This window comes from Protobothrops mucrosquamatus, unplaced genomic scaffold, assembly GCF_001527695.2.
Source record: "Protobothrops mucrosquamatus isolate PMUCROS unplaced genomic scaffold, P.Mucros_1.0 scaffold2242, whole genome shotgun sequence".
NCBI classification, from domain to species: domain Eukaryota; kingdom Metazoa; phylum Chordata; class Lepidosauria; order Squamata; family Viperidae; genus Protobothrops; species Protobothrops mucrosquamatus.
Window position 1 is genome coordinate 216,228 of NW_015388331.1, and position 26,059 is coordinate 242,286.

The 26,059-nt window shown below is 40.2% G+C and overlaps 1 protein-coding gene across 1 annotated transcript; it reads right to left on the reverse strand.

The window, feature by feature from the left end:
* Positions 1 to 1,139: 1,139 nt before the first annotated feature.
* On the reverse strand, positions 1,140 to 25,791 carry FBXO32 (F-box protein 32). Its single transcript, XM_015824464.1, has 9 exons — positions 25,618 to 25,791; positions 12,359 to 12,471; positions 11,785 to 11,834; positions 10,666 to 10,758; positions 4,752 to 4,845; positions 3,706 to 3,890; positions 2,867 to 3,049; positions 2,227 to 2,370; positions 1,140 to 1,644 (listed from the first exon to the last, which is right to left on the reverse strand). Exons 1-9 carry the CDS (start codon positions 25,737 to 25,739, stop codon positions 1,555 to 1,557), a joined length of 1,074 nt encoding a protein of 357 aa, XP_015679950.1. The 5' UTR covers positions 25,740 to 25,791; the 3' UTR covers positions 1,140 to 1,554.
* Between the last annotated feature and the right edge of the window lie 268 nt (positions 25,792 to 26,059).

The following is a 26,059-nucleotide window of genomic DNA, read 5'->3' on the forward strand; positions in this document are numbered from 1 at the left end:
AGTACCTTTGTTGCCAAACAAATGATTGTAAGTCTAGAACTACCTGAATTCTAGTCTGATTTCCTATTTTCCTGACATCAGCATCTCAAACCCTGATGCAAACACCATGCTCATATGGGAATTTTTCTCATTATATAGTGGGGAAGCCTCAAAGAGAAAGACTAAACACTAAAGTAATATCTTGATTATTCAGACACTCTTTCTCAGCTATAGTGAAATCTGAATTTGCGGCTAGAAATGTCATTACTTGGATATGCAGTGTGCATGTATCTGTAATTAATTTTTCTTAAAATCAGGTGCTTCATCTTCACTCAGGATGCTAACTTTGTTAGCAAATTAGAAGAGGGATCCTAGCTAACTCATCCTTTATTCTGGGAAAGCTCTGGGTATTTCCCCTGTGGCATCACCAATTTCAGTATCAAATGATATGGAAACTGCCAAACTGGGTTCATGAAATCATAGGGAACGGCCATTATATGCAATCTAGGATAGGATTGTCATTCCTGCATTGCAAAGTGCACAATGGCCAGTAGATGTCAGCAAAGAGATGGTTTAGACGGTGTCTCTTTGCTGACATCTAGTGGCTGCTCTGTATTTTGCAGCTCAGATATTGCAATACTCATTGAGTGATGATCTTCCACATTTAAATTGCACAAAGATTCTGGGCTTTTTGTTAAGATAATGAGTAAACATATCTGCACTGCATGCAAAGTTGAAAAACCAAAACATGTTTTTAGTAAAAGCTCTTCTCAAGTAGTTACTCAGCTGTCTAAGCTGCAGTTACAACATAGCCTTCAATGGTATCCAAGAATGACCTAGGAAAAGTTCCAAATTTCCCAGAACTCGGTTACATTTAAATACCCAAAAAAGACAGCCAGATAAATTAAAACTTAAGTGTTAACAAAAAGCAGCACCTGGAAAGCTACTATCAACAGCTTTTTTTCTAAAAAAAAAAAAAAAAATCTCTTTAGATGATGTACAGATGCTTCATACCACACACTGGTTATTTGGAAAGCTATTTCAGAGGTAGAAACTGGGAAAATATTTTATCTGGAGTCAGTTCATTTTTTTTAAGAATAAAGGGATATATCCTTGTAAATCTCTTTTAAAAAAGTTTTAGATATAAATATCTTCTGCAAACAAATAAAAAAAGCCAAGTTGGGAACAGTTCCAAGTTTTAACCTAACTGTAGTGTTTCATTCCTCTGGCTTTGGAAATCCAGAAGACATTTCCAAATATTTGCAGGGGGACTCTTCTTTTCATTTCCTAAATTGATTGTCCCCCGAAAGCTTGCACACCAATTCTCACCAAGCTTAATATTTACAAAAATCTTGACTTTTTACATATCAGTCAAACGAGGAGGCTATATTCTCTCAAGAGTTCAAGGCCACGAGATTATGGCTCTTTCTGCCTCCCAAAAGTCTCTTGTCCTCTTGACTCAGGAACATCAAGCCATATTATTTACAAGCTATGTTACAAACTGAGCCCCTTCTGCTCAGCAGTGTAAAGTGTCCCATCGGAATAATGCGATAGGTAGTGAAATCATTTGGGAATTCAGAATCTGAACAAGTTGATGAAGTCCTGGGGCGAAAGAGATGTCAAGCAGCTTTCTGGATTGTTAGCCGTACAGGGGTGCTCGGTGCCCTACAAAACAAGAACATCAAAATCTTTAAAAGCTGTATCAGGTAGTTCTATCAGCACCAGAAGAACAAATGGCACACTAAATGCTCATTAACCAACTCATTCATCAATCATATTAAGATGTGCAAAGTTGGTTTAAATTCACCTCCTTTTTATTTGATTTTTATCCGTTATTACTTTATATGCAACAAGGCAGCGAATATACATATTCCTTCTTCCTCCTGTTTTCTGCACAATAACAATCGTGTGAGGTGGGTTGGGCTGAGAGAGAGTGACTGGCACAAAGTTCCCAGCCAGCTTTCATGCCTATAGCGGGATTAGAACTCACAGTCTTCTGGTTTCACTTAATGGAACATTTAGAATATGTATACAGTAGCTGAGATTAGAAATGCAGTGCCTTCATATACCAGAGCATTCATTAATCTACCCACCATGATATGAAATTTAAAAATATTATTTTTTTTAAAATGGCCTGAAAATCCACAAATTAATAAATTATGCTCAAATTAATGAATTATGTAGACAAAATAAAAAACCCTGCTCTACAGAGTATTTCAGTGGAACAGGACGAAGTGACGCATTTACCTTCCACGAAAGGATGTGACAATGTCTACAAAGCTGCAAAGTATCTCCATATTGTTCTTTCCGTGGATAACATCTCACAAGCTTGAAGTACATCTTCTTCCAATCCAAATGCCCCTTATCTGACAATATGATCCGCTTGCGTATCTAAAACAGAGACACAAAATTATAGATTTGCAGAGATATGGCTAATGGTACAGTCACTCCGCAACAAGAGAACCCATGAAGAAGTAAGTATGCCGTCTTAAAACAGTAAGTGTGGACGTGGCAAGTCTTAAAATTAAAAATAATATTGGAACAGGATGAGCAGAGGTCAAGAATTAACACAAGAAATAATAACTGAAAGCATCTACAAGTATGTTCCTTCTCTAAAAATGGTGTGGAAATTTAAGATAAAGTCCTTTATGAAGGGCATGAAGGAAATAGAGCATTATAAGAATAAGCTGTGTGCCATTGTTGCTTTGTGGACAATATGCCCTCAAGAGGAAGCTCAGAGACAGGATAGTGTCCATGTGTGATACGCCATCCTGGTTGAATAAGCTTCATGATTAATCAAGAACAAATGGCGAACTGAGGAAGATTCTGATTTATTTTCTGTATATTTCTTTGGAGCTTTTACATATCACTTTCCACTGCCATTTACCTGTCGGTCTGTGAAATGGTAGTGGCAAAGTTTTTTCCAGAGGAGCCGGTCCTCACTGAGCACCTGAAGACTCGGAGTCACTTGCCCTAGACTCACGATGTCTCGCCCATCTGACAGCCGTTGCATGATGTCTAGTTGTAAACACAAGGGCAGGTCTGTGAAAGTCAACCCTTTGAAATCAGGCTGGAGAAATAAAGAGAAAAAGAACAGGTGACAACACTGAAAGATACCAAAGTTTCTACGCAACTTGTAAGAACGTTCACTTATTGTATTAAAGTTGCCTTCAAGGGGAGATGACATCCTCAGGACTTCATGAGCAGATTCTTGAGGAGATATTGAAAAGATTTGCCATTCTGTGTTTTTTACAGAATATTTTGTTTTTTCAATTTCCCACCTAGCCTATAGTGATAGACTTCCTAAAAGGTGCCCATTCAAATAATAACTCCGCTAATCCTGCTTAGCGTTCTCAATTAACCAAGGCCAAGTGTAGGTATTACCTCACCCAACAACTCTAAGTGGGACTGGAATTTCCATTGCTAAGCAAAGTGGTCGTTAGGCGAAACGTCACATGACTGCACTGCTTAGCGACAGCTTCTAGTAGTCCTGGTTGCAGGTGAGAAAGTGACGTCATTAGGTGAGGACTCACACTTCTCATGTCCTGCCATACTCACCTCCACAGGTTGAGAACCATTATTCTAGAGAATTGAAAAGCCGGCACACATACAGATAGATTTAATTCTGCATATTGATCTTGTTGTTGTTGAATCTCTTCCGCTTTAGGAAGTAACCCAGTAGCAGCTTTTTGATCAGCTAGTCAAAAAGTCAGACTCTTTGCTCACCTTGGTGATCTGGATATTGTTCAGCTGCTGCTGCCAATAAAGAATCATCTCCATTCGGTGGACCCACATGTTTATGTTGCCAACCAGAACAGACTTGCCAACACTCTGGACCAAGGTGCAAAGTGACATGTACAGAGTCTGCAGCAATTCTTTTATCAATCTGATATTCTGTTGATCCTCCAGAACTTTATGGGGGAAATGAGAGAAAAGGGACATTCAGATACAGGCAAAGAAGAAAGAAGCAAACAGACTGAAGAAAAGTCACTTCTGGAGGATCACGGAGAAGGATCAGTTTTGCTTCTCATCCTTCACTTCCAGGGCGGTGCAAAGTGATGTGTAGGCATTTCCATCCTATGTAGCCTTTGGTCCCTACACAACAGTTTGAAATTGCCTTGCAATTATCCCACAGACTTAAAAATTATTACAAATGTAGGGAACTCCATGAGCCAGTCAATGTTCCCCTGAAATTGACCAGTGCTGCTGATCTTCACAAGACCTTAAACAAAGCTATTTTTTAATTATTATTTGGGGCCTTTCTGTCTTGGGTGATAAGCCAAATCTTCATTACCTCCTCATATCTCAAAACCTGTCACCACTCGGAAGTGTGAGGCACATATATAATGGTATCGCACTTGTGAAAGACAGACTGCTATGACATTCACACAGGGTTGTGAAGAACAAGGCAAAGCAATTTTGCTCATTCATGTCATTTTTTTCATCCTTCTCTAACTGGCGTCTTCCATTCCTAATATGTTGGATTATTGTAATTATATGTATGTTGGATTAATATGTTGGATTACCCTAGTTATGCTGGCTATATATGATGGAGTCTGTAGGTAGATCAGAGGACATCATATTGGGAAGAACTGTCATTTCTATATATTGGATTTGGTAGGATTTAGTCCCACCTCTCACCTTAGCAAGAACTGGTCAAAAATCAAAGACATAAACCTAACCAGATTATCTGCTAAATGAATGTACTAGAGATCAGCCTGTTTCTTGGAAAATCAAGATATTTTGCCTTTTCTATTTATATATACCCATACCTTTTTGCACAACTTTCTCCAAGATATTCATAAAGTTTTTCTGGGCGATTCCACTCAGTGATGTCAGCTGAGACTTTGCAATCAGCTCCAACAACTGTGAATAAAAATAAGAAATTCAACCTCTTGAGCAATTCTAATCTTGGTTTTCTTCTCAACCCAGCGAAACAGTTTTAATTATTTGCTGCTTGACTTACACACACACACAAAAGGAGGAAGATTGGAGCCAGACAGAATTATGGGGAAAAGCAGAGGCAAGAGTTTCAATAATTACAATCTATTTGGCTTCTTCTGGTAAGTTTACTTACTAAACCAAGTCATTAAAACAGAGGACAAAGATAGATAGATGGTTGCCATTTAATCTGTTTAAAGATATACATAAATCTACATGATGGCAGTGAGAGAGAGCCAAAAGTACCCCCCCCCATTATTCTTTTCAGTTGTACTTTCAACAGTAGACATGGCGCAAAGTGGTATTAATGACTGGTCAACTCCTGTCCATCATTCCGCCCAATTCTGAATGACAATGGAAGACACATGGGACATTCTATTAATATCTTCCACAGGCACATGACAGATATAAATCCAGGGAGCAGGGAAAACAGTCACAGCTAATTGGCTAATCCAACCAATGCCAGCTAAACAACTTAATCTTTATGAATCACCTGGGACCTGACAAAAATAAAATCAAATGCTCACCCTCACAACTATGTGCTTTCCAAGTCCCCCAGGACATCACAGTCCTGACCAAGAATGCTTTCTCATATGCATTTCTTTCTACTCCTTTATATCTGAACTGGGCATGGTCTAAGACAGGCATGTCAAACTGCTGGCCCACGGGCCAGATGCGTCATGTCGAAACCGCGCCCACTCCATTGCCGGCAATGGGGAAAAAGTCACGATACGTCATGTGACATCACATGACATCGCGAGTTTGACATGCCTGGTCTAAGACAAGAGCATGCACAACTCAAGAACACACTGGGTGCCATGCTCCAGAAAATGTGGAGGAAAGCCCCATTCTGGGTGAAGGCAGAACATACATGTTAAAGGGCAAAATAGTTGCTGTATGTCTCCGTCTTGGATATGGTTGTTTTAAGCTACCCATTTTGCAGTTTAAGACAACTCCAGAATGACATCCTCCTTCTCCTCCTCCTCCTCCTCCTCCTCCACCTCCTCCTCCTCCTCCTCCTCATCATCATCTATGATCTACCCCAGTAATTCTAGGGACTACACTTTTGGTTCTCTTGTTATCTAAAGACAGCAACACGGAACATATATCCTGTTCAGAACTGATGGTAACACTTAGATGACATCTTAAAAGCTAAGCAAAACTGGAGTGGAGACCACCAGGAACTACAAGCGCAGAAGGGAAGTTGAAAAAGCATCTCAGAAGGCAGACACAGAGTACTTCTGCACTATGTCCCCCTGGAACAACACCCCCCCCCCAAGGTACTTGGAAATCTCTATGAAGTTGCAAGGAATCAAAGTCAACTTCAAGATGTCGCTTTCTGTACTCCAAAAGAGTAAAAGAGCTTCTTACTGGTGTACGGCAATGTTCCTCAACCGTGGCAACCAGAAGATGTGTGAAGTTTGCAAACTGGCTGGGGAATTCTGGGAGTGAAAGTCCACATATCTACTGGTTGCCAAGGTTGAGGAACACTGCTGTATAGTACTGAATATTTGAAGGACTACTACCCTTACTTGAACATGCCTTCATTTTAAGATATGCTGAATTCTTCATTAGCTAACATAATCAGGGTCACACACATTACTAGTTACCTTGCTGAACATGCTAACCCCATTTTAAAGGGCACCTTTAATCCTTCTCTGACTTCCAAGAGATGTCAACAAAGTGTCAACATCTTGGTATTAGAGTCCTTGGCCAAGTCCTGTCAGTGACATAACACGAACTCAGATGGGTTTTGGATGACAAATAATGATTCATTTCTCTCTTTGGTATTCTTCTTGCCTCTGATCCAATAGAATCATTTCATATAAAGCTAAAATACTCCAAAGTAAAAAAAAAGGCTTAGGAATTTACATAATATTTTATGGGGTGGCTTGATTACATTCATGGTACTTGGCTAATCTGATCAATTTATTTGAAACATCCTATTTTAATTTGAGCTACACTGGAACCTGTTCTTTTTCCCACCGTTGCTTAATCATCTGCCAATCTGAATAACAGAATTTTGAATTTGGAACTACAGCTCAATTTTTAAGGCAGCAGAAAACAGAGAAATGATTGGAAAAACCAGGTTTGGTTCTTTAATACTGCAACTTATACATACGGAAATGCTAATGGCGAGAAATTTGGCTTTAGATAAAGGTCTTTCAGCTTTATTTTTTTTAAATGATCCCTTATTTCTTTTGGTTATTCCATTTTTTTCATCCAATTTTTGTCTTATTTAGAATGGCAACTCTCCTGCTATTTTTTTTTTTAAATGTTCTGTAAGTTATTTTGAGCCATTTCAGGTAGAAATATCATTTCACACTCAACACCCCAGTCCAGGAGAAGTCACATTATGACAACATAATGACCCTGCGCTCCTTGTTATATTATCCCTAAATGATGAATTATGTAATTGCATTCTCATTTGCAGTTGATGCCAAACTGGGATGACTTCCTCAAGTAAACGCTGCCATTGCTTTCCTGCATCATGACATCTTAAAATCATGACATAAAATCATGACCTTTTATGCAAGGATGTCAACTGCAAAATCTGGGTGACCTTGTCATGCTATGTCATTGTTTACCCCTTTGTGTCCTCCCTCCATGGATAACCATTTCATCTGTTTGCTTTCTAGTTATGTTTTTGGGGTGGCCAAATCTAGCTTAATGGTAGGTACCTATAGCAGTCCCCCCCTCCATTCTTGCAGCCATCCTGAGGGCGCCCTACTATCATTCCAAAAAATGATCCAACACAAAATAGTATATTGAAAATGGAGCAAGCTTTGGATTTACACACTCTGCCATTCCAACTTGGCTGCATGAAGCAATTTGGAAGTGCTTGTTTCAAGGTGTATTAATTACAGCACAAGGAGCTTTTGAAACTAGGCAAGTGTCAGGCACGAAAGATCAGGATCACATATGAAGATCCAGTTAAACTGATTTATTACTAATCATGCTTATGCACAAGAATCAACTAATAGTTAACTTGCCTGCCATTAGATAAGGGACAACAGAATTCAAGAGAGATTGGACTTAGTCCATTTGTGGCTACGTAGAGACTCTAGGCTAATTGCACTTTTGACTCCACCTCCAGGTTCTGCCACTCCTTCTCTTACAGTATGGTAAAATTTGACCAAACTTGTACCAGTTGGTTCCTCATCACATAAACAGTTGCAGCAAATAATTGTAATTTCAAAAGCTGCCACTAAATTTTTTAAAGCAGGTTGTCAGCAATCAATTCCCTAAAGTTTATGCCTTTCCTTTTTTTCTCCAACCAATTCTATTAAAAATAAAAGAAGTGAATCAGTTATTTTTTCAAAAAAAATATCTTCTAACTGAACTGTCTGAAAATTTAAAGTTCAGTGTGATATGCCAGAATACACCATGCCAGTTCTGCAAGAAATGAGTTCAGTAAAGGACAAGCACATTTTCTGCTCTTGGTTGTTCTTGTGCAATGAGCAATTAACTCAGGTTTATTTAAATTCAAGAAGAACATCCTTTAAATACTTTGCATACAGACCTACATTTTGTATAGGACTGGCTTGAACATTTACTAAATTAAATTATGGAGGTTTTTTTGCTTTTATTGAAGACTGTAAGCCAGGGTTTCTAGCAATAGGTTGGGTGGGCCTTACAGTTAATTCAATAACCCATCATTAAACAAATCATGGCTTAGAACAGTTACAGACCCATCCTGAGACAAAGGTGCCGGTCTGTCTGCTCTTTTAACCAATGTATAATCTACATGCTAGGAATTATTTTAGTTGGTTGGTGTACAGTTCAGAGAGAAGTCACTGTCACAACAGCTCTGGATTGTTTTTGACTGATAAATGAAAAGCAACTGAGCAACTTTGTTTGGAGTTCCTGATCTAACAACATATAACTGACTCCCGAACTATGACCAAAAGGCTGTATATCATCTCTTTGTTTGCCTGCAGTGAAGCACTTGACTTAGCTGGTTCTGGCGACCTGCCAGCCAGAACTTTCTCCTAGAAGTGAAAAGCTAAAGCAGTTGACAACAATGACTAAGCAGGATGACAGTTATGCGTAAACAGCTTTGACCTGCCAGCTGGCCTTGGTACAACATTAAATTCAGGGAGGGGGGATGGAAACATGGGAGAGCATAACAAGAAGAACTAAAATTGAGACTCAGCCAAGGGGGCAAACAGGTGTTGGTGGGGATTTAAGACCAGGAACTATTCTGGAACAGAGACTTATTGGAACCATAGCAAGGGATGATATACTTCTGTGATTCGATAAACCATATTACTTAAACCCAGATGCTCTTGAGCCTTCAATCTTAAACAGAAGTTACCAGTAGCTTTTGAAATTTCTTTCTATAAAAGGTCTAAATTAGCTTTCTCCAGCCTTCCAAATTTATTGGGATTTTTTTTTTTTCAGAATTCCCACCCAGGGTGGAAGTTATAATTCCAACTAATCCAGGAGATTGGGCTGGATATTTTTTGTTCTTAAGAATAAAATCTCCTACTAATTCTCTTGGGTTGTAAACTGATCACTGAAGATAGCCATTTGTATTCTAATCAAGTATGTCCCAAAGCTCTTCACGCATGCAAACAATTCCTGCAAGGCTACTTCTTCCCCTCTTTCATGTCTACCTTTCACCCAACATGTTTAACTTGCTGACTGAATGAATCAATGTTTTTAGATCCAGACACAATATAGCACTGAACCGTAAATTAAGCAACCAAGCAACCTTATTACACTGTGTGAATGCAGCCATAAAATCTGTAATTAATCTACTAAAGCAAGCTGTATGATCTCATCCAGAAGAGCTATCTGCCAAGCCCAATTGAGTTGTTTTAAACAATTGTCCCAGTCATAAATTAAATAGAAATTAGATAGATAGGATAATAATAATTAATAATGATAATGATAATGATAATGATAATGATAATGATAATGATAATGATAATGATAATGATAATGATAATAATAATAATAATAATAATAATAATAATAATAATAATAATAATAATAATAATAGAGTTGGAAGGGACCTTTGAGGTCTTCTAGTCCAACCCTCTGCTCAGGCAGGAAACCATACCATTTCAGACAGAGGGTTGTCCAATCTCATCTTAAAAACTTCCAGTGTTGGAGCATTCACCGCTTCTGGAGGCAGATTGTTCCACTGGTTAATTGTTCTTTCAGGAAGTTTCTCCTTAATTCTAGGTTGCTTCTCTCCTTGATGAGTTTCCATCCGTTGCTTCTTGTCCTGCCTTCGGGGGCTTTGGAGAATAGCTTGACTCCCTCTTCTTTGGGGCAGCCCCTGAGATATTGGAACGCTGCTATCATGTCACCCCTCATTTTTCTCTTCATTAAACTAGACATAATCAGTTCCAGCAGCCTTTCCTTATATGTTTTAGCCTCCAGTCCCCTAATCATCTTTGTTGCTCTTCTCTGTACTCTATCTAGAGTCTCAACATCTTTTTTACACTGTGGTGACCAAAACTGGATGCAGTATTCCAACTGTGCTGGACAGACAGACAGACAGACAGACAGACAGACAATGATAGATGGATAGAGACTGAGACAAACAGAGAGAAGGATGGCACTTGTACCAGATCTGCATACATATTTTATGACCACCCCATATTAAAGGCATAGTGTATTGGTTCTTTAGTGTATTTCATTTTGTTTTACTCTAACCTGTGAATCTTCTGGGAGAAACAATAACATCTGAATGAACTGCATCAGTTGGGTAGACCAATCTTTGACACTCACCCGTACAACATAGTTGAATCTTCTGGAGTCCAGAATAGCATTAGAGAAATCCAGTCTATTGAAAGCTTCTCCCAGGGTGCAATAGCCATGGCGCTAAGAGTAAGAAAAGGAAATAGATGAGTGATTTCTTTGTGTTAATGATTCAGATTAGAAGCAAATTGTCTGGATGGTCTGGAACTAGACTTGCAGAACAACAAAGTCTGGTGGATTGCAAGGCTAAGAGGTAATCAAGACCTCCACTTTCATGAAAGCAAATACTAAGAGGAGTTTTCCAATGCAGCAATCATAGGGGGAAAATCTACCTTTCTACTGGAGATTTCTTGGCCTGGATCTGCTGATCACCAACCTGCATAGGTGGATCCTTTCTTTCTGGGCTTAGAACTGTCATGCTGCAAAAATGATGCTTTTATATTACATAGTCAAATGCCCATAAAAGGGATCATGAGGCAAAGTAGATGAGTCCAAATTAAGCAAACGGACAAGACCAAGATTTTCCATTTTCTTGGGCTCATGGGAGATCATTTTTTAAATGTGTTGGCTATGCTCATGATATGTTTCCCACTGAAGGTAAATATACCATTCACTTTGAGCAACCACTATCCGGAGAGCTTTTAAGATCACCAAAGGTTTATTCTTCCCTCTTAGATGAAGTAAATCTGCTCTTTCTCAGGTCTAATTTGAACGAGTACAGTCTGAAGCAATGTTTCTGAATTCTCAGCAACTTTAAGATGTGGGACTTCAACTCCCAGAATTCCCTAGGCAGTAGGAGAATTCTGGGAGTTGAAGTCCTCACATCTTAAAGTTGCTGAGGATGGGAAATATTGGTCTACAACAGGGATGTCCAACCTTGGCAAATTTAAAATCATGCTGGCTGGGGAGTTGAAGTCCACAAGCCTTAAAAGTTGCCAAGGTTGGACACGCCAGGTCTAAAACATTATACTGTATCACTGAACTGCAGCCAGTCAAAAATCGGTACTTTTAATAAAATATATCCATATTACAGTATTGTTGAAGCAATGTATTCAATGTTATTAACTACATTTGATGGAAACAATGATGGAAGAGATTGGAGATTTTAGGCAAAATATTAATGGTTTAAAAAAAATAACGGGTACTCACTTCTTTAGTGCTTCCCTTGTGTACATAAATCCATTTTTCTTGGTGAAAATCTGTGCAAACAAAAATACACTTCATTTAAAATCATATGGACATTAACACTTTGAACTCAGAAATTATGTTAGCCCTTCGGTCCCATCCGGATTTTTAGGAACACCCTCCTTCACCCCCACCCCAGCAAGTTATGGATACCCCTGTTTTTAAGAAACAACTGTATATAAAAACTCCAGTTCAAATATTCAGAGTGTAAAGAGTTGAGATCAGTTCACTGGTGGGAAAGAAAGGGGAAACTTCTTCTCTGCCAAATACAAATGATGATAATGTCAGTGCAAAGGCATTGCACACGGAGCAGAGTTTAAAATCCAAGTCATCCATCTTCAAATTGCAATGAATCCAAGTTCTCTGGTGAAGGTCAAAATCCGGGTGCAAAATCTCTCCAGAGACTTCTGGAAGAGTTGCAAAAACCATTTCATGGTGTGAGAAATATATATATATATATAATATATATGTATATATATATTAGTTTTCCCTCCGATTAAAGTTGTCTTTTGTTAATTTGATATTGTAAATGTCTTACACTGAATCCTGGTATTATTATTCAGCTGGTCCTTCTTTCGTTTTTTCGCAGCAACATCGCAGATCAGATTATGGAAGATGTTCTCCTTGTTGAATTCCTCTTTCCAGCAGTAACTGGAAATGACACACAAAAAAAGGGAAAGGACCTTGAATCTCTTATACATTTGTCTTCATTATGACTCCTCCACTCCTTCCTAAAGAGGAGTTGGAGCAGAAATATAAACAGCTAAGTTGATGTATGTCCCCAAACTGCACTCTTCTAACAGACTAAAGCAGGGGTGTCAAACTCAATTTCATTGAGGGCCGCATCAGCATTGTGGTTGCCCTCAGGGGAGCCGGGTGGGTGCAGCCTACTAGGTGGGCGTGGCTGGAGTGGGTGTGGCCTACTGGGTGGGCATGGCCAGCTCTCCATCGTTCGCATCAAGGGTACCTGTGGGGGCCTGGGCAGGAGTGGGACAGATCTGAGGGTCTCTGGCAGAAGGGGGTGGGACTGGGGCAAGCACCAAGGCATGGTCCATTTCTTCATTCCTCACAAAGGATGACATCTCCCCAGCATGCACCCAGGGGCGGGGCCGACGCAGCAGGGGCTGGTTCCTCGCTGTTTCTAGATGGCCTTGTGGAGCTAAGACTGAATGCGTTTCAGCATAGATGGCCACCACAAAATTGTCCATTGGCTCCCGGCCGGCCTGGGCCAGGGCCAAGGCAGCGGGGACCATTCCCTCACTGTTTCCAGGATGGCTTCGTGGGCCACATGAAACCATTTCACAGGCCGCATCCGGCCCCCGGGCTTTGTGTTTGACATGTCTGGACTAAAGGAATCTCTTTGAGGGTGAAGGAATCTCTTTTTCCTAGAAATAGTTGCTAACCCACTGAAATATTAGTTGGGAACAATTAATAATCGCAAATGGAACCAGAAAACAGTGGTAAGTGGATGATGCCAGCCTTGCAGAATTGCCCTACTCTTCAAATGGACACCCCATTGCTACAAACTTTCATCAATGATGGCTTCTTCCCTCTAAAATTTCATGTCCAAGGTGGTTGGGGTTCCTTCCTTCTCCCACCGATTGCTTTTCTGTTCCAGATCAAGCTACAGGTCTGGATCTTCTCTATATTCATTGTTCTCGGACCCCATTGATGAGACCCAGTTTGGTGTAGTAATTTAAGGCACCAGACTAGAAACTGGAAAAAAGAGAGTTTTAAATCCCATCTTAGATATGAAGCCAACTGGGTAAGTTTGGGTCATCCATTCTCTCTCAGCCCTAAAAACAGTACTACTGCCAATCACTACTGAAAAAATTATCAAGAAATGTTGCGGGAATTCTGCAAGGACTTGTCCAGGCAATCTCTAGGAGTTAAGATTGACTGGAAGGCATGCACACACAAGTTCCCACTGAAATCAAAGGTCATTTTTATTATTATTTCACTTCCTTTATTGCATGCCAGTGGTTTTTATTATTATTCATCCATCCGATATCTTCTAGGTGTGTGAAAAGTGTCAAAGGTTGGTTCTAAGATTTTATTTTTTTTAAGTTGTTTACATCCGTATATGCTACATTTATCTGAAATGCATTTTACAGTTCGGTTTTATCTTTACAGTCCCAGTTTATCATGCAAAGATGATTAAGAAGGATTTGTTTATACCGTTCCTTCTTGTTTATGATCTCTGCTATTTTTAGGTTTTTCTTAACATGACTTTTATCAGTTCTATCTTCCTTCCCTTGAGGCAAAAGAGTTTTTTCCCTCAACAATTATGTGTTGCATCCCTTTCTCTGCACTTCTCTTTCCTTGAAGCTCTTCCGTTTAATCATGGCTTACTCTCTTAATCTTCTACAATCAAACTTTGCTCGTACCCTAACAGCATCTGGCACATTCTTTCTTCCCAGAGTTTGCTACCCCTCCCTTTCTTTTCCCTACTTATATTCTAGAAGATAATAAATCCTTTAAAGGTGTGGAGGTTGGGTAAATTAACCTTGCACACATTGAGAATGCCGCAAAAAGACCCGATTTTTAATAAATAAATGAGTATATATTGACTGTTGAACAGGAAATCATTCCTGTTCTATAGTAAGGGGACTTCCATTGATGAGAAGCATCTTCCCCTGGCTTCTGTCACCCAAATACTTGGAAGAGGCACAGGACTAATCGCTCAGTAATATAGCATATGCTTTGCAAACAGAAGCAATCTGACCTCAGCATCCCTAGGTCCTGTTAGGGACGTTAAACTGTCCGAAACCGTAAGATGTCCCCTCTAAACATCATAAAGGTTACCCCAAGACAATCTTAGCCCCATCACTTCATGGATGTGTCCATGAACAGTCATTGGTTTGTTAACAGTGCCCCATTGTTATTTCTGGCGTGTGTTTTTTTTCCAATTTCTCATCTGATCCTGGAATTTCCTACTGGTCTCCTTTGCAAATACTAACCTGATTTGCCTTTTTTTTTTTTTTTGAGAAAGAGAATAATCCAGGTGCTAGGTGCTATCATGTGGTATGACAGATGAGCCAGTATCATCCAGAATAGATACAGTAATACTGATTTGGTGGTCCTGTGAACTGACTCAGTGGCGGGTCTCCTGAAATAATCCAGTTCTGCATCTATACACTACACTGAGCCAAAAATTAACTCAGTGGGCTGAGTTTATACAACACAATAAGCCATTAGAAACTAATGCGCTCATTCGGACATGGGAAAAAGTTAAAAAAAGACACTACATGAAAATCCCAAATTGGATCTCACCGATGGAGGCAATGATCCACCCTAACACGTTGGATAAAAAAAAGATGATTAGATACAAAGAATTACTAGATAACCAAGGAAACCTCAAATCAAGAGAAGAATTAAAAGAACAGGGAATAATTATAGATTGGTGGCCATACTTACAGATCCAATCTAAACATAGTAAGGATATGGAAGAGTACGGAATAAACCAGACCCCTCAGCAATTGGATAAAATTTTAACAGGTAAGGAAGGAAAATGTCTAACAAAAACTTATAAATATTTGTTAGAGGTAGATTTGGAGGAAGGAATGGTGAAAGGGCCAATGATCGCATGGGCACGAAATGTGGGCCGAAATATAAAACTGGAAGAATGGGAAAGATTATGGAACAGAAATTGTAAACTGACATTGTCAACTGCATATAGGGAAAATCAATATAAAATGTTCTATAGATGGCATTTAACACCGGCGAGATTGGCCTAAATGTATAAAAATATGAATCCGGAATGCTGGAAATGCAAAAACAAGGAGGGAACATTCTATCATATGTGGTGGCTGTGCCCTAAAGCAAAGATCTATTGGGAACGGATAAGGAACTGGATACAGGAGATAACAAACGTGCAAATTGAACTCAAACCTGAACTATTTCTCTTGGGTATAATAAATTTAAAGATGGAAAAACAACTCCAATACATCATTGTACATATATTAACAGCAGCCTGCATAGTATATGCCCAGTGTTGGAAAGGTGAAAACATACCTACAAATGATATGATTATATATAAAATACTAGAATGCACAGAAATGAACAAACTTATGCTAGAACTAAAAGACAAGGAGGCAACAGAATTCTACGAGATATGGAACAAATGTTATGATTGGCTAGAAAAGAGAAAAAGATATGATTACTAATGTAAATAAGTGTAAATAATATATATGAGATGTATAACACAGTACTGTTAAGGAAAAAAATGTATTTTTATTTTTATTTTTGTTGTATAGTGAAAAAGGAATAAATAAAATAAAAATAAAAAAACTAACCTTTGTTCAAATTACAAATGTAAACCCCAGGTCTTTAACTGACCTGGTTAAATGTATTGTGTGAACCGAGTCAGCAATTGGCAGAACTGCAGGTTCATGTAAGCCCCATGGTCTTATTACACCATTCCTCTAACCTCACAACAGTAGTGATCAAATGCATGGGAGATACCCAACTACCCTGTTGGTTTATTGGGGGAGAAAGGAGAGTCCTTATAGATCACCCCAGAGATGTTCCCCATCTTTTGTTCCTTTGTTCCCCATCATGGCAACCAGACCAAGAGCAGCCCATGTAATATATTCTATATTCAGACTTATAAGGGATTCAACAATTTCTTTTGTAAGTACGTAGAAATTCAAAGTCCATGTACGCTGATCCCTGGTTTTTGCATCAACACCAGTCTGACTTTGAAAGTCCATTATTTCAAGGTCTGTTGCAATCAGAAAGGAAAAGAGAGTTAAAGGAATCATCTAGCGCTTCCTTAAGGCTAGCTATAAACAAGTTGAACCATCAAGCAGTTCCAGAAAATGCCTCATCTAGAGAAGGACGCTTCTTGATACAAGATCCAGCTGCCATTTTCTCAACCAGAAAAATTAAATGCTTAGGCAATGCCCATTTCTGCAATCTTGCACCACAAGACCCATGCTGGCTCAGGAATTCTGGGAGTTGAAATCCACGAGTCATAAAAGAGTCAAAGTTGCCTACCCCTGGTTTAAGGGATAGATTACCTCTTTCCTGTCTATGGAGGTTCTCCATCATCCGGATCTCGGTGGTCCTAAAGGTGCTTTTTCAGGAGGCAACTGGACTTCCTTGTTTTTAATAATGATGATGATGATGATGATGATGATGATGATGATGATGATGATGATGATGATGATAAAGTTGGAAGGGACCTCGGAGGTCATCTAATCCAACCTCCTGCTCAGGCAGGAAAACCTATACCATTTCGGACAAATGGCTGTCCAGTTTCTTCTTAAAAACTTCCAGTGTTGGCGCATTCACCGCTTCTGGAGGCAGGTTGTTCCACTGGTTAATTGTTCTAACTGTCAGGAAGTTTCTCCTTAGTTCTAGGTTGCTTCTCTCTTCTTCAGCTCTGACTGGATGGTGGGGAATGGAAGGATTTATACTCCTTGCAGACAGCTGGTCATTTGCATCCTTTTAGTGAGTCATTGAGGCAACTTGGAGGTTTATCTGTGTCTTCAGTGGTGCTTTTTCAACTGGACTTTCTTGTTTTTGGGTCTTGTGGTGCAAGACCCTTTGGGTAATAATCTTGTCCTTCCACTAACCGCCTGTTGCTGATTAGATGTCACAACTTCCTGCTTGTGTCGCATCTAAGCTATATTGCTGATACCTTCAGGCACTGTTACACTCATGTCTCACATATTTACTAACTGCAATTCGGGCTTCTTCGAAGATCTAAAAATACTCTGTTGTGAGCAGGAGATTGCAAGGAGGATGACTGGGGAAAGCAATGTGAAACTAAAGCTGTCTACACATCCAGGAAGAATGAAGATCCAGGAAGTGACATTTGACTTCAACTTCTACTTTCAACTGCCTTTCTACTGAGAAGTACAGAGGCAAAGATAGCGGATCTATCCAGTTCGTGCAAATCATGGGAGTACAAACTGATGGCAGGTAGTCCTCAACTTACGACCACAACTAAGTCCAACATTCCCATTACTAAGCAAGGCAGTTGTTAAGTGAATTTCATCCCATTTTATGATCTTTCTCGCCACCGTTCTTAAGCGGATTACTGCACTTGCTTAAGATAGTAACACGGTTGTTAAGTGAATCTGGCTTCCCCATTGACTTTGCTTGTCAGAAAGTCACAAAAGGTGATCACATGACCCCGGGACACTGCAACCCTCATAAATGCATGCCAGTTGTCAAGCTTCCAAATTTGGATTGTGTGACCACGGCGACGCTGCAACCAACATAAACGTGAAAAACGGTCATAAGTCCCTTTTTTCAATCCCATTATAACTTTGAATGGTCGCTAAACGAGCAGTTGTTAAGTCAAGGACTCTCTGTAATCTCCGAGATTGCAACAATCATCACAAAATACAGGACTACGCACACCTATCACTCCGAGAATGAGTTTTGTTTCAGGCTCAATGAAATAAAACAATATTTTACGTCAGGCTCACTTTGTTAAAATTCTATTTATAATTGTTTAGCCTTCTATAGCAGGGGTATCAAACTCAATTTCACTGAGGGCCGCATCAGCATTGTGGTTGCCCTTGGGGGGCCGGGCGGGTGTGGCCAGAGTGGGTGCAGCCTACTGGGTGGGTGTGGATGGAGTGGGTGTGGCCTACTGGGTGGGCATGGCCAGTTCTACATCATTCATGTCAAGGGTGCCTATGGGGGCCTGGGCAGGAGTGGGACAGATCTGAGGGTCTCTGGCAGAAGGGAGTGGGACCGGGGCAAGTGCCAAGGCATGGTCCACCTGGTCAAGTGCCAAGATGGCCACCACAAAACTGTACATTGGCTTCCGGTTAGCCTGGGCCAGGGCCAAGGTAGCGGGGGCCATTCCCTCATTGTTTCCAGGATGGCTTCACGGGCCACATGAAACCACTTCGCGGGCTGCATCCGTCCCCCCCCCCGGCCTTGTGTTTGACATGTCTGCTCTATAGCAAGAGTTCTTCTTTACATGGCAATCTGTTTTATCACTCCAGTTACAAAGCTGTTATCGGGTTTTTTTAAGTGCTTCCCTAAAAGAAAACAAATAGCTCGGCCATCGCTTCTGCTACACAAAGATATCACGTTCCTGTGTACATTAGTAACACGATCCTATTCAGTGTCATTCACAGGCCACCCTGTTGTTGAACCTCTTGGACAATTTATGGATTTGTATTCAGTCTCATTCTTGGTTGTCTAAAGCTATACAACCAAGAATAAGAAGTGGTTTGGCCTGCATGGTACAGTAAACGTAGTCACTCGATACTCTTCTTTTGTGCAGAAAAACAGAACAGCCGTGACTCATATTTATATTTAACAGATGGGAATTGGACATCGTTCTTCTCAAATTCCCCGAAAGTCTTTCTTTAGGCTGTTGCTTCATGAAAGGAAAGGGGAAGAGAATGGAAGAAAAAAAAAAGAGAGATTTTCTAGAAAACTGAGCCTAGATCCTTCTTGGCCATGATCCAAGGTGGCAAAGACAAAGCTGGGGACACAAATATCTGAAAATTCATGCGACAATTGAAAATTAATTTAATTATTAATTTAATTACTAAAAGTAATATTTGTTTTTATCTGTGACACTGTTCCCAATCGGATTAAAACCAGGGGAAGATTCTTGCTCCCAAGTTTCTGTCATTCAAATAGCCATGTAAATTCAAAACTGAATGTACCCCGTAGGGGCATACAATCCGGTAACGTGAATTTTTCTCATTTTCTCTTTGCACATTAACAACAAAGTTCCTTCAAGTTGCAAAAGGTAAATATGAAATGTGGTGCTTTGGCTTTAGCTTCAGCAGGTAAATCTGTCGGAGGCAAGCTGCCAATTTTCCAGGTTTTAGAGATGGGAGACTTTTAACTTTTGTCCTGTACACCGTACGATTGTCTTTTAGCAACTATAATAATAAATCTGCTTAATTTATCGGTTACAAAATCCAGGCCTTCATATGAAAGGAAGTTACAGTCACAACTGAGCCCAAACTTTTCATTGCTAAGCAAGAAATGAGAAAGCAAGAAAGTGAGTTGCACCCCATTTTATGACCTTTTTTGCCACAGCTGTTAAGTGAATCCCCACAGTTGTTAAGTGAATCATGCAGCTATTAAGCAAATCTGGCTAGCCAGTGGGGATGGTCACGAATGGTGATCACATGATCGCAGAACAGTGCAACTGTGATAAGTACATGTCAGTTGCCAGCGCCTGAATTTTGATCATGTGACTATGGGGATGCTGCAACGGTCATAAGTGTGAAAAACAGCCATAAGTCACCTTTTTCAGTGCCACTGTAAGTTTGGTCACTAAACGAATGGTTATAAGTCAAGGACTGCCTGTATATTATTATGCTGATTATAATTAACTGGAAGGTAAAAGTTTATATACCAATGATATCCGAAGGCAAAAAATACTTGTCCCTCCCTGTCCCTCACCCCCAATATACAACTGTCAAATTCATTTCTATGAGTTTATTGCACCCATGATTATCTTGATAATCACCAATCAAATTAGGTGCCTTAATTGATTTCCAGTGCTCTGCTTCAATTAACTGTTAAAGAAAAGGAGGGACTATATCATCAGATCATGAAATATTCTTTTCATGCTGTTGATGTGGAGGTGGAATTAGATTTCTATTTGTATTTTGTATACAGCCAGTCCAAAAATGCATAATTTTCAGGAAGAACTTGAACAAGTGCTTAAAGAATGTAGAGAATATCCAGGAATATTCTGATATATCAACACAAATTTATTTGTCTACATAGTACCTGACAGTAACTGATAATGCAGCAATGAAAAACCCTGAATGAGACCAGCTGTTAGCTGAATCCAGGAAGAACAATATTGTTTAAATCAGTGTTTCTCAACTTTGAAAACTTTAAGATGTGTGGACTTCAACTCCCAGAATTCCCCCGTCAACCATGCTGACTGGGGAATTCTGGAAGTTGAAGTCCACACATCTTAAAGTTCCCAAGGTTGAGAAACATTGGTCTAAATGTTATCTAAGGAGGCATCACACTTTCCCCCAAGAACCAATTTACTCCTTGTTTTCATGTGAAACTGTATCTTTGTTTACTGGGCCATGTTACCAGGACATTGAAATATCACCTGCTCAGATGATTCAACAGTACTGTATTGCTCAACATCATGTGATGGGCTCTGGAACATCTTAAAAAGACCCTTTTGAAATGTCACTAGCACTGATGAATTTCAGGAACTGTAGGTGAAGTCAGAAGTCAGCATTACTGGGGACCTGATAATGAAGACATTCAGACAGGGATAATAGTACAATATTGTACTATTGCCTATTTTCTGAATTCCCTGAGCAAGCAATTAATGAAAGACCACACTTAGAATACTGCATCCAGTTTTGATCACCATATTATAAAACAGATTTTGAGATTCTGGAAAGAGTGCAGAAAAGAGCAACTAAGATTATTAGGAGCCTGGAGGCTAAAACATATGAAGAACAATCGCAGAAATTGGGTATGTCTAGTTTAGTAAAAAGAAGGAGTAGGGGTGACATGAGAGCAGGGTTCCAATATTTGAGGGGCTGCCACAAAGAAGGGGGGGGGGTTCAACCTATTTTCCAAAGAACCTGAAGGCAGAACAAGAAGCAATGGATGGAAACTAATCAAGGACAGAAGCACCTAGAACTAAGGAGAGATTTCCTAACAGTGAGAACAATTAACCAGTGGAACAGCCTGCATTCAGAAGTTGTGGGCGCTCCATCACTGGAGGCTTTTAAGAAGAGACTGGACAGCCACTTAATAATAATAAATAATAAAGTTGGAAGGGACTTGGAGACTCTGACACAGCTCGAATGTACAAGATAATTTCATACAGAATTCCATGGTAAGATTGCTCATATAAACCAACACTAGCTGGGTTAATCACACAAAAGTGCTTTCCATGAGATCAGAGATCAGTTATCCATTTTTTGCAATACTGGTTTAACCAGCAGAAGCAGCAAACTGAAGTGCTTAATAAAAGTGCAAAGTGCAAATTGGAATCCCAGAATTTGACCTTCTAATCTATTTGACGTAAATGGGCTAACAATAATGCAAATGTTCAAAACTATATTGACCAAATGCTGATTTAATAGAGGAGAACTTTTCTATAAACTACCAAAAAAATGTTCTCATGGTCTGTTATGCCCAGCCACAAGCCCTAACCTCAAAAACAATGAATGTTGCTGTTTCAGTTTGAAAACATTCTGCTTCCTCTGAAGTGGTGGTAAAACAATGCAACCGTTATAAACTTGCCATTCCAAACAAAAATGTTTGGGGCTAATCCCTCAAAAGAACTTTGTCGATTGCACTAGGTAATCTAGTCCCATACAAAGTCATTTCCATCTCATTTTTCATTTTGTTCTGAGGAGCTCTGCATCAAAGCAAAATGAACAGAAAAACTCTGGAGAAAGTAACTAATCCTCTACAAAAGCTTTGTTTTCTTCTGGTTTTCATTTTATTGGACCAATAAACATTGATGCAAAATCGTTCTTTGTGATGCAATGCTCACTGCAGGGCACAAAGTATTCTGGAGCTAGATTGGTCAGTGCTTAATAATTTTATTGTCTTTATGCAGAGGAGTGTTTAATACGCAAATAGAGATTACTGTTTAACTGGCCAACCCTGGATCACATGCCAAGGAAAACAAACCAGAATGACCTGCCATAATACCCATAGCGACTTTTGTTAACTAAACATATTAAAACAACAGAGCTCTCAAGAGTTTAAAAATAGATTCAGGCCATTTTGTTTAGTTCAATTTTTCAATAAGGGAGCCCTGAAACCACTTAACTGTCAGTATCAATTGCTTGTAACTGAAAAGATAATGCAGCTAAGCAAAAAATTCAACTATTGGGGACGTTCTGTCTCTTTTTTTTTACAGATGGATATTTCACCACAATAACCACTCACTGATTATGATGCAAAACTAACCCGTAGTTTATTTAAACTGGCATTTTCCTGGAAAATAAGAACAGGAGACGCAGAAACGAAGCCTTGAAAAACTGACCACAATAAAGTTTCAATCTGCAGCCTGGTTTCTGTGTTTTGCAGACAACTTATTTATTGTGTAAGAAGTCAATGTCATCACATTTACTGAACTTTGTTTCAAAGATGTAAGCTAAGTCTTGGCAGTACAATTTTATGCTGCTAACTCTGAAACAAACTGTACCTTGCTCAGAAGGGTTTAGTGAAAAGCTAAGTGAGGATTTGGCCCAACATCTGTTTAAATCCAAAATACTTTGTCCAAACTGGTTATAGGTACATATGTTGTTATTATTTGCGCTCTACAACAGTGTTTCTCAACCACAGGCACTTTATGATGTGTGGACTATGACTCCCAGAATTCCCCAGTCATGCTGGCTGGGGAATTCTGGGAGTTGAAGTCCTCATGTCTTAAAGGGGCCAAGGTTGAGAAACACTGCTCTACAGCCTTGTCTAGCATACAACTGCCCAGGATTTATCAGCCTACAACCAGCATCATCCACAGTTAGATGAGACCTAGATGTGGACGATGAGATCTATAGTTCTGCTGGTTTTCTGTCAACCCTTTAAAGTAGACCAGACTAGGACACCAGAGTTATGCATGCTAATGCTACTTTTATTATAAAGTTATCATAGCAGCACCTTGCAGGTTTGCAACTTTCCTCCTCTCTCCCTTTATATTTCTCAACTTACATTTCTGCCCCAGACTCAAATTTCTTTTATCTGACTGTTGTTTTCGTTGCGGCTCTTGTCTATAGAGATTCTCAGTTATCCAGGTCAGGGTTGTCCCAAATGTGCTTTTTCCAAAGGCAACTGGACTTTGTGTTCCCTTGAAGACGTTTTACTTCTCATCTAAGAAGCTTCTTCAATTCTGGAGAAGTGAACTGAAGAGAAGTGAACTGAAGAAGCTTCTTGGATGAGAAGCGAAACGTCTTCAAGGGAAAACAGTCCAGTTGCCTTTTGAAAAAGCACCTTTGGGTTGTGGCTGTTCTTCCTCCAAGATTATTTCTGTCATCCATTATGTCTTTCAACTGTCTTACCAATGGAACCAACCAGTGCCTCGTCTTTAAACCACATGCTGATAATTCCTCATTTTCTAACCCTCATTTTGGGAACTCAGTCTTTGGGAGATCCTCATCAGTTAAACGACATGCATGTTTCCTGAGCTGAATTATCCAATACACAACTGTATCTACAACCTTTCCAACTGTCTGATCCCTTTTTAGGGAGTCTTGGACTACAATTCCCAGTACCTCCAGTTAGTTATGGGAGCTGTAGCTGAAGATGACACCTCTCAAGCATGCTGGCAGGCTGCCCTTCCCCGAGGGAGAGACTCGTGTGTTTAAGGGGTGGAGCTCACTTATAACAACAAAGAGAACATGCACATGTCTTCACAGCACACTATTTTCCCGGGAACCTATGAGTGGAACACCAAACTCACATTCCTTGTGATAGCACTGTCATGCAATAGAGATGGCTCAGTCCATGTTTTTCTTGCTGGTATTGGGTCTTAGACTTCAGACCATCAATCAGGAGGATCAGACTGACATGAAACCATTACATTTTAGGCAGGTGTCATAAGAGCAATGGAAGGGGATAGTTAGGAGGTGACCGGAAGGAGGACACATCTAACTTCTTTTACCTGATGGGCATATTTGATATTTGACAGCATATGGTGGGCACCATACTTTCATGAATGGACCTTTCCAATTTAAAATAATGGCATGGTTAAACAGATACATGGTCAAAGGTATCTGAAGCTTAGAAAATACAGAGAAACACTGGAATTGATGACAATGATTGAAGTCCATGAAAACTTACAATTAGAGGCATAATCTTATGTTTCCCAGTCTATGAAGGAGTCCTAGAGACACCACTAAATTTCACATATTCTGACCATCCCATTATTTCTTTTATTACATCATTACTGCTCTCGTTCTCCAAATGTTGACTTATTCTCAAAGGGTACATAAGTAAACCAGCAATATAGACTTAGTTAGAGCTTGGGGACATTACAAAATCATTGTACCTGGAGATTCAGCTACTAGAGACTAGCATCGCCTTAAATATTTTAGATCATCCTCTCCTGAACCAGCTGTGGAGATGGGCTGAGGTTACAGTTCTCACAATTTCCAATCCATTAAAAAAAAAAACCCCCACAACAATCATGGTTGTTATTGTAGTCCCCAAAGATCTGGACAACCTACACCAAGTTAAGGGGAGGCCAGTTTGGACTGGCATCTTGAAGCCAAAGATAAAATGTCATCGATTAGGGTGAAGCCAACAACTGTTCTGTGTGGGGAGCAGCAGGGCTGGTTGGTTTGCCCTTCCCCTGCTGATCGTTGGCTAAATTCAGCTTGCAAGAGCTCCTGCCCGCGATGACGCCACAGGCCAGGAACAAAAACAAAGGCATTGCAACCTGGCACAAAACAGACGGTGCACTTGGGACAAAGCATCCCACACTGTTCCTGGTGGTACAGTTGCTTGTGTGTGTGTGTGTGTGTGTGTGTGTGTGTGTGTGTGTGTGTACACGTCCAAATGTTGATTTGTTCTCAGAGCGTACATAAGTAAACCAGCAATACAGACTGAGTTAGAGCTTAAGAACATTACAAAATCACTGTACCTGGAGATCATTGTACCATACCATGGTGTATGTGTTTGTGTTTGTGTGTGTGTGTATGAAATATATGAAATAGGCCTCCGATCCAAGACCCGCTTCTCCCCTTGCTGCCTTTGCCCGGTTGCTCCTGCCCCGAGAGTCCCCCACCCTCCACAGCTCCCACTCCGGACCGAAGCTTCCTTTACGCCTCTGGACCTCTCGCAACCCTCCGGCCAAAGTCTCACCTGTTCCTCTCGTTGTCGCAGCCGCCGCCGTGCTCCTTCCCGTCCAGGAACCTGGTCCAGCCATCCGCCGTCTTCACCCAGTTCTGGCCCGGCGATCGCCAGTCCTGTCCGAGAAAAGGCATAGCGGGCACAACCGAAAGAGGAGGAGGAGGACGCCGGAAAAATAAAATAAAATATTAAAAAAAAAAAAAAAGGCGCAAGAGAGCGCGCCTTGGGCTGCCTCCAAAGCAGAAGCTCTAGCGATGCTCGGTAGCCAAAAGGAAACCCGGAGACGCCGCCTAAGCAAGGCGGTTTTTGTATTTAGGACGCCGTTTTCCCTCCACCCCTTGACGATCAAGCTCCTCGATCGCTTCTCTGCCCGGGCTCCGGCCGCCTCTGTTATTTATCCGGGCCAGCTGGTGGCTCTTTGTTGCCGGAAGAAGCGCGCAAACTCCGCCCCGCG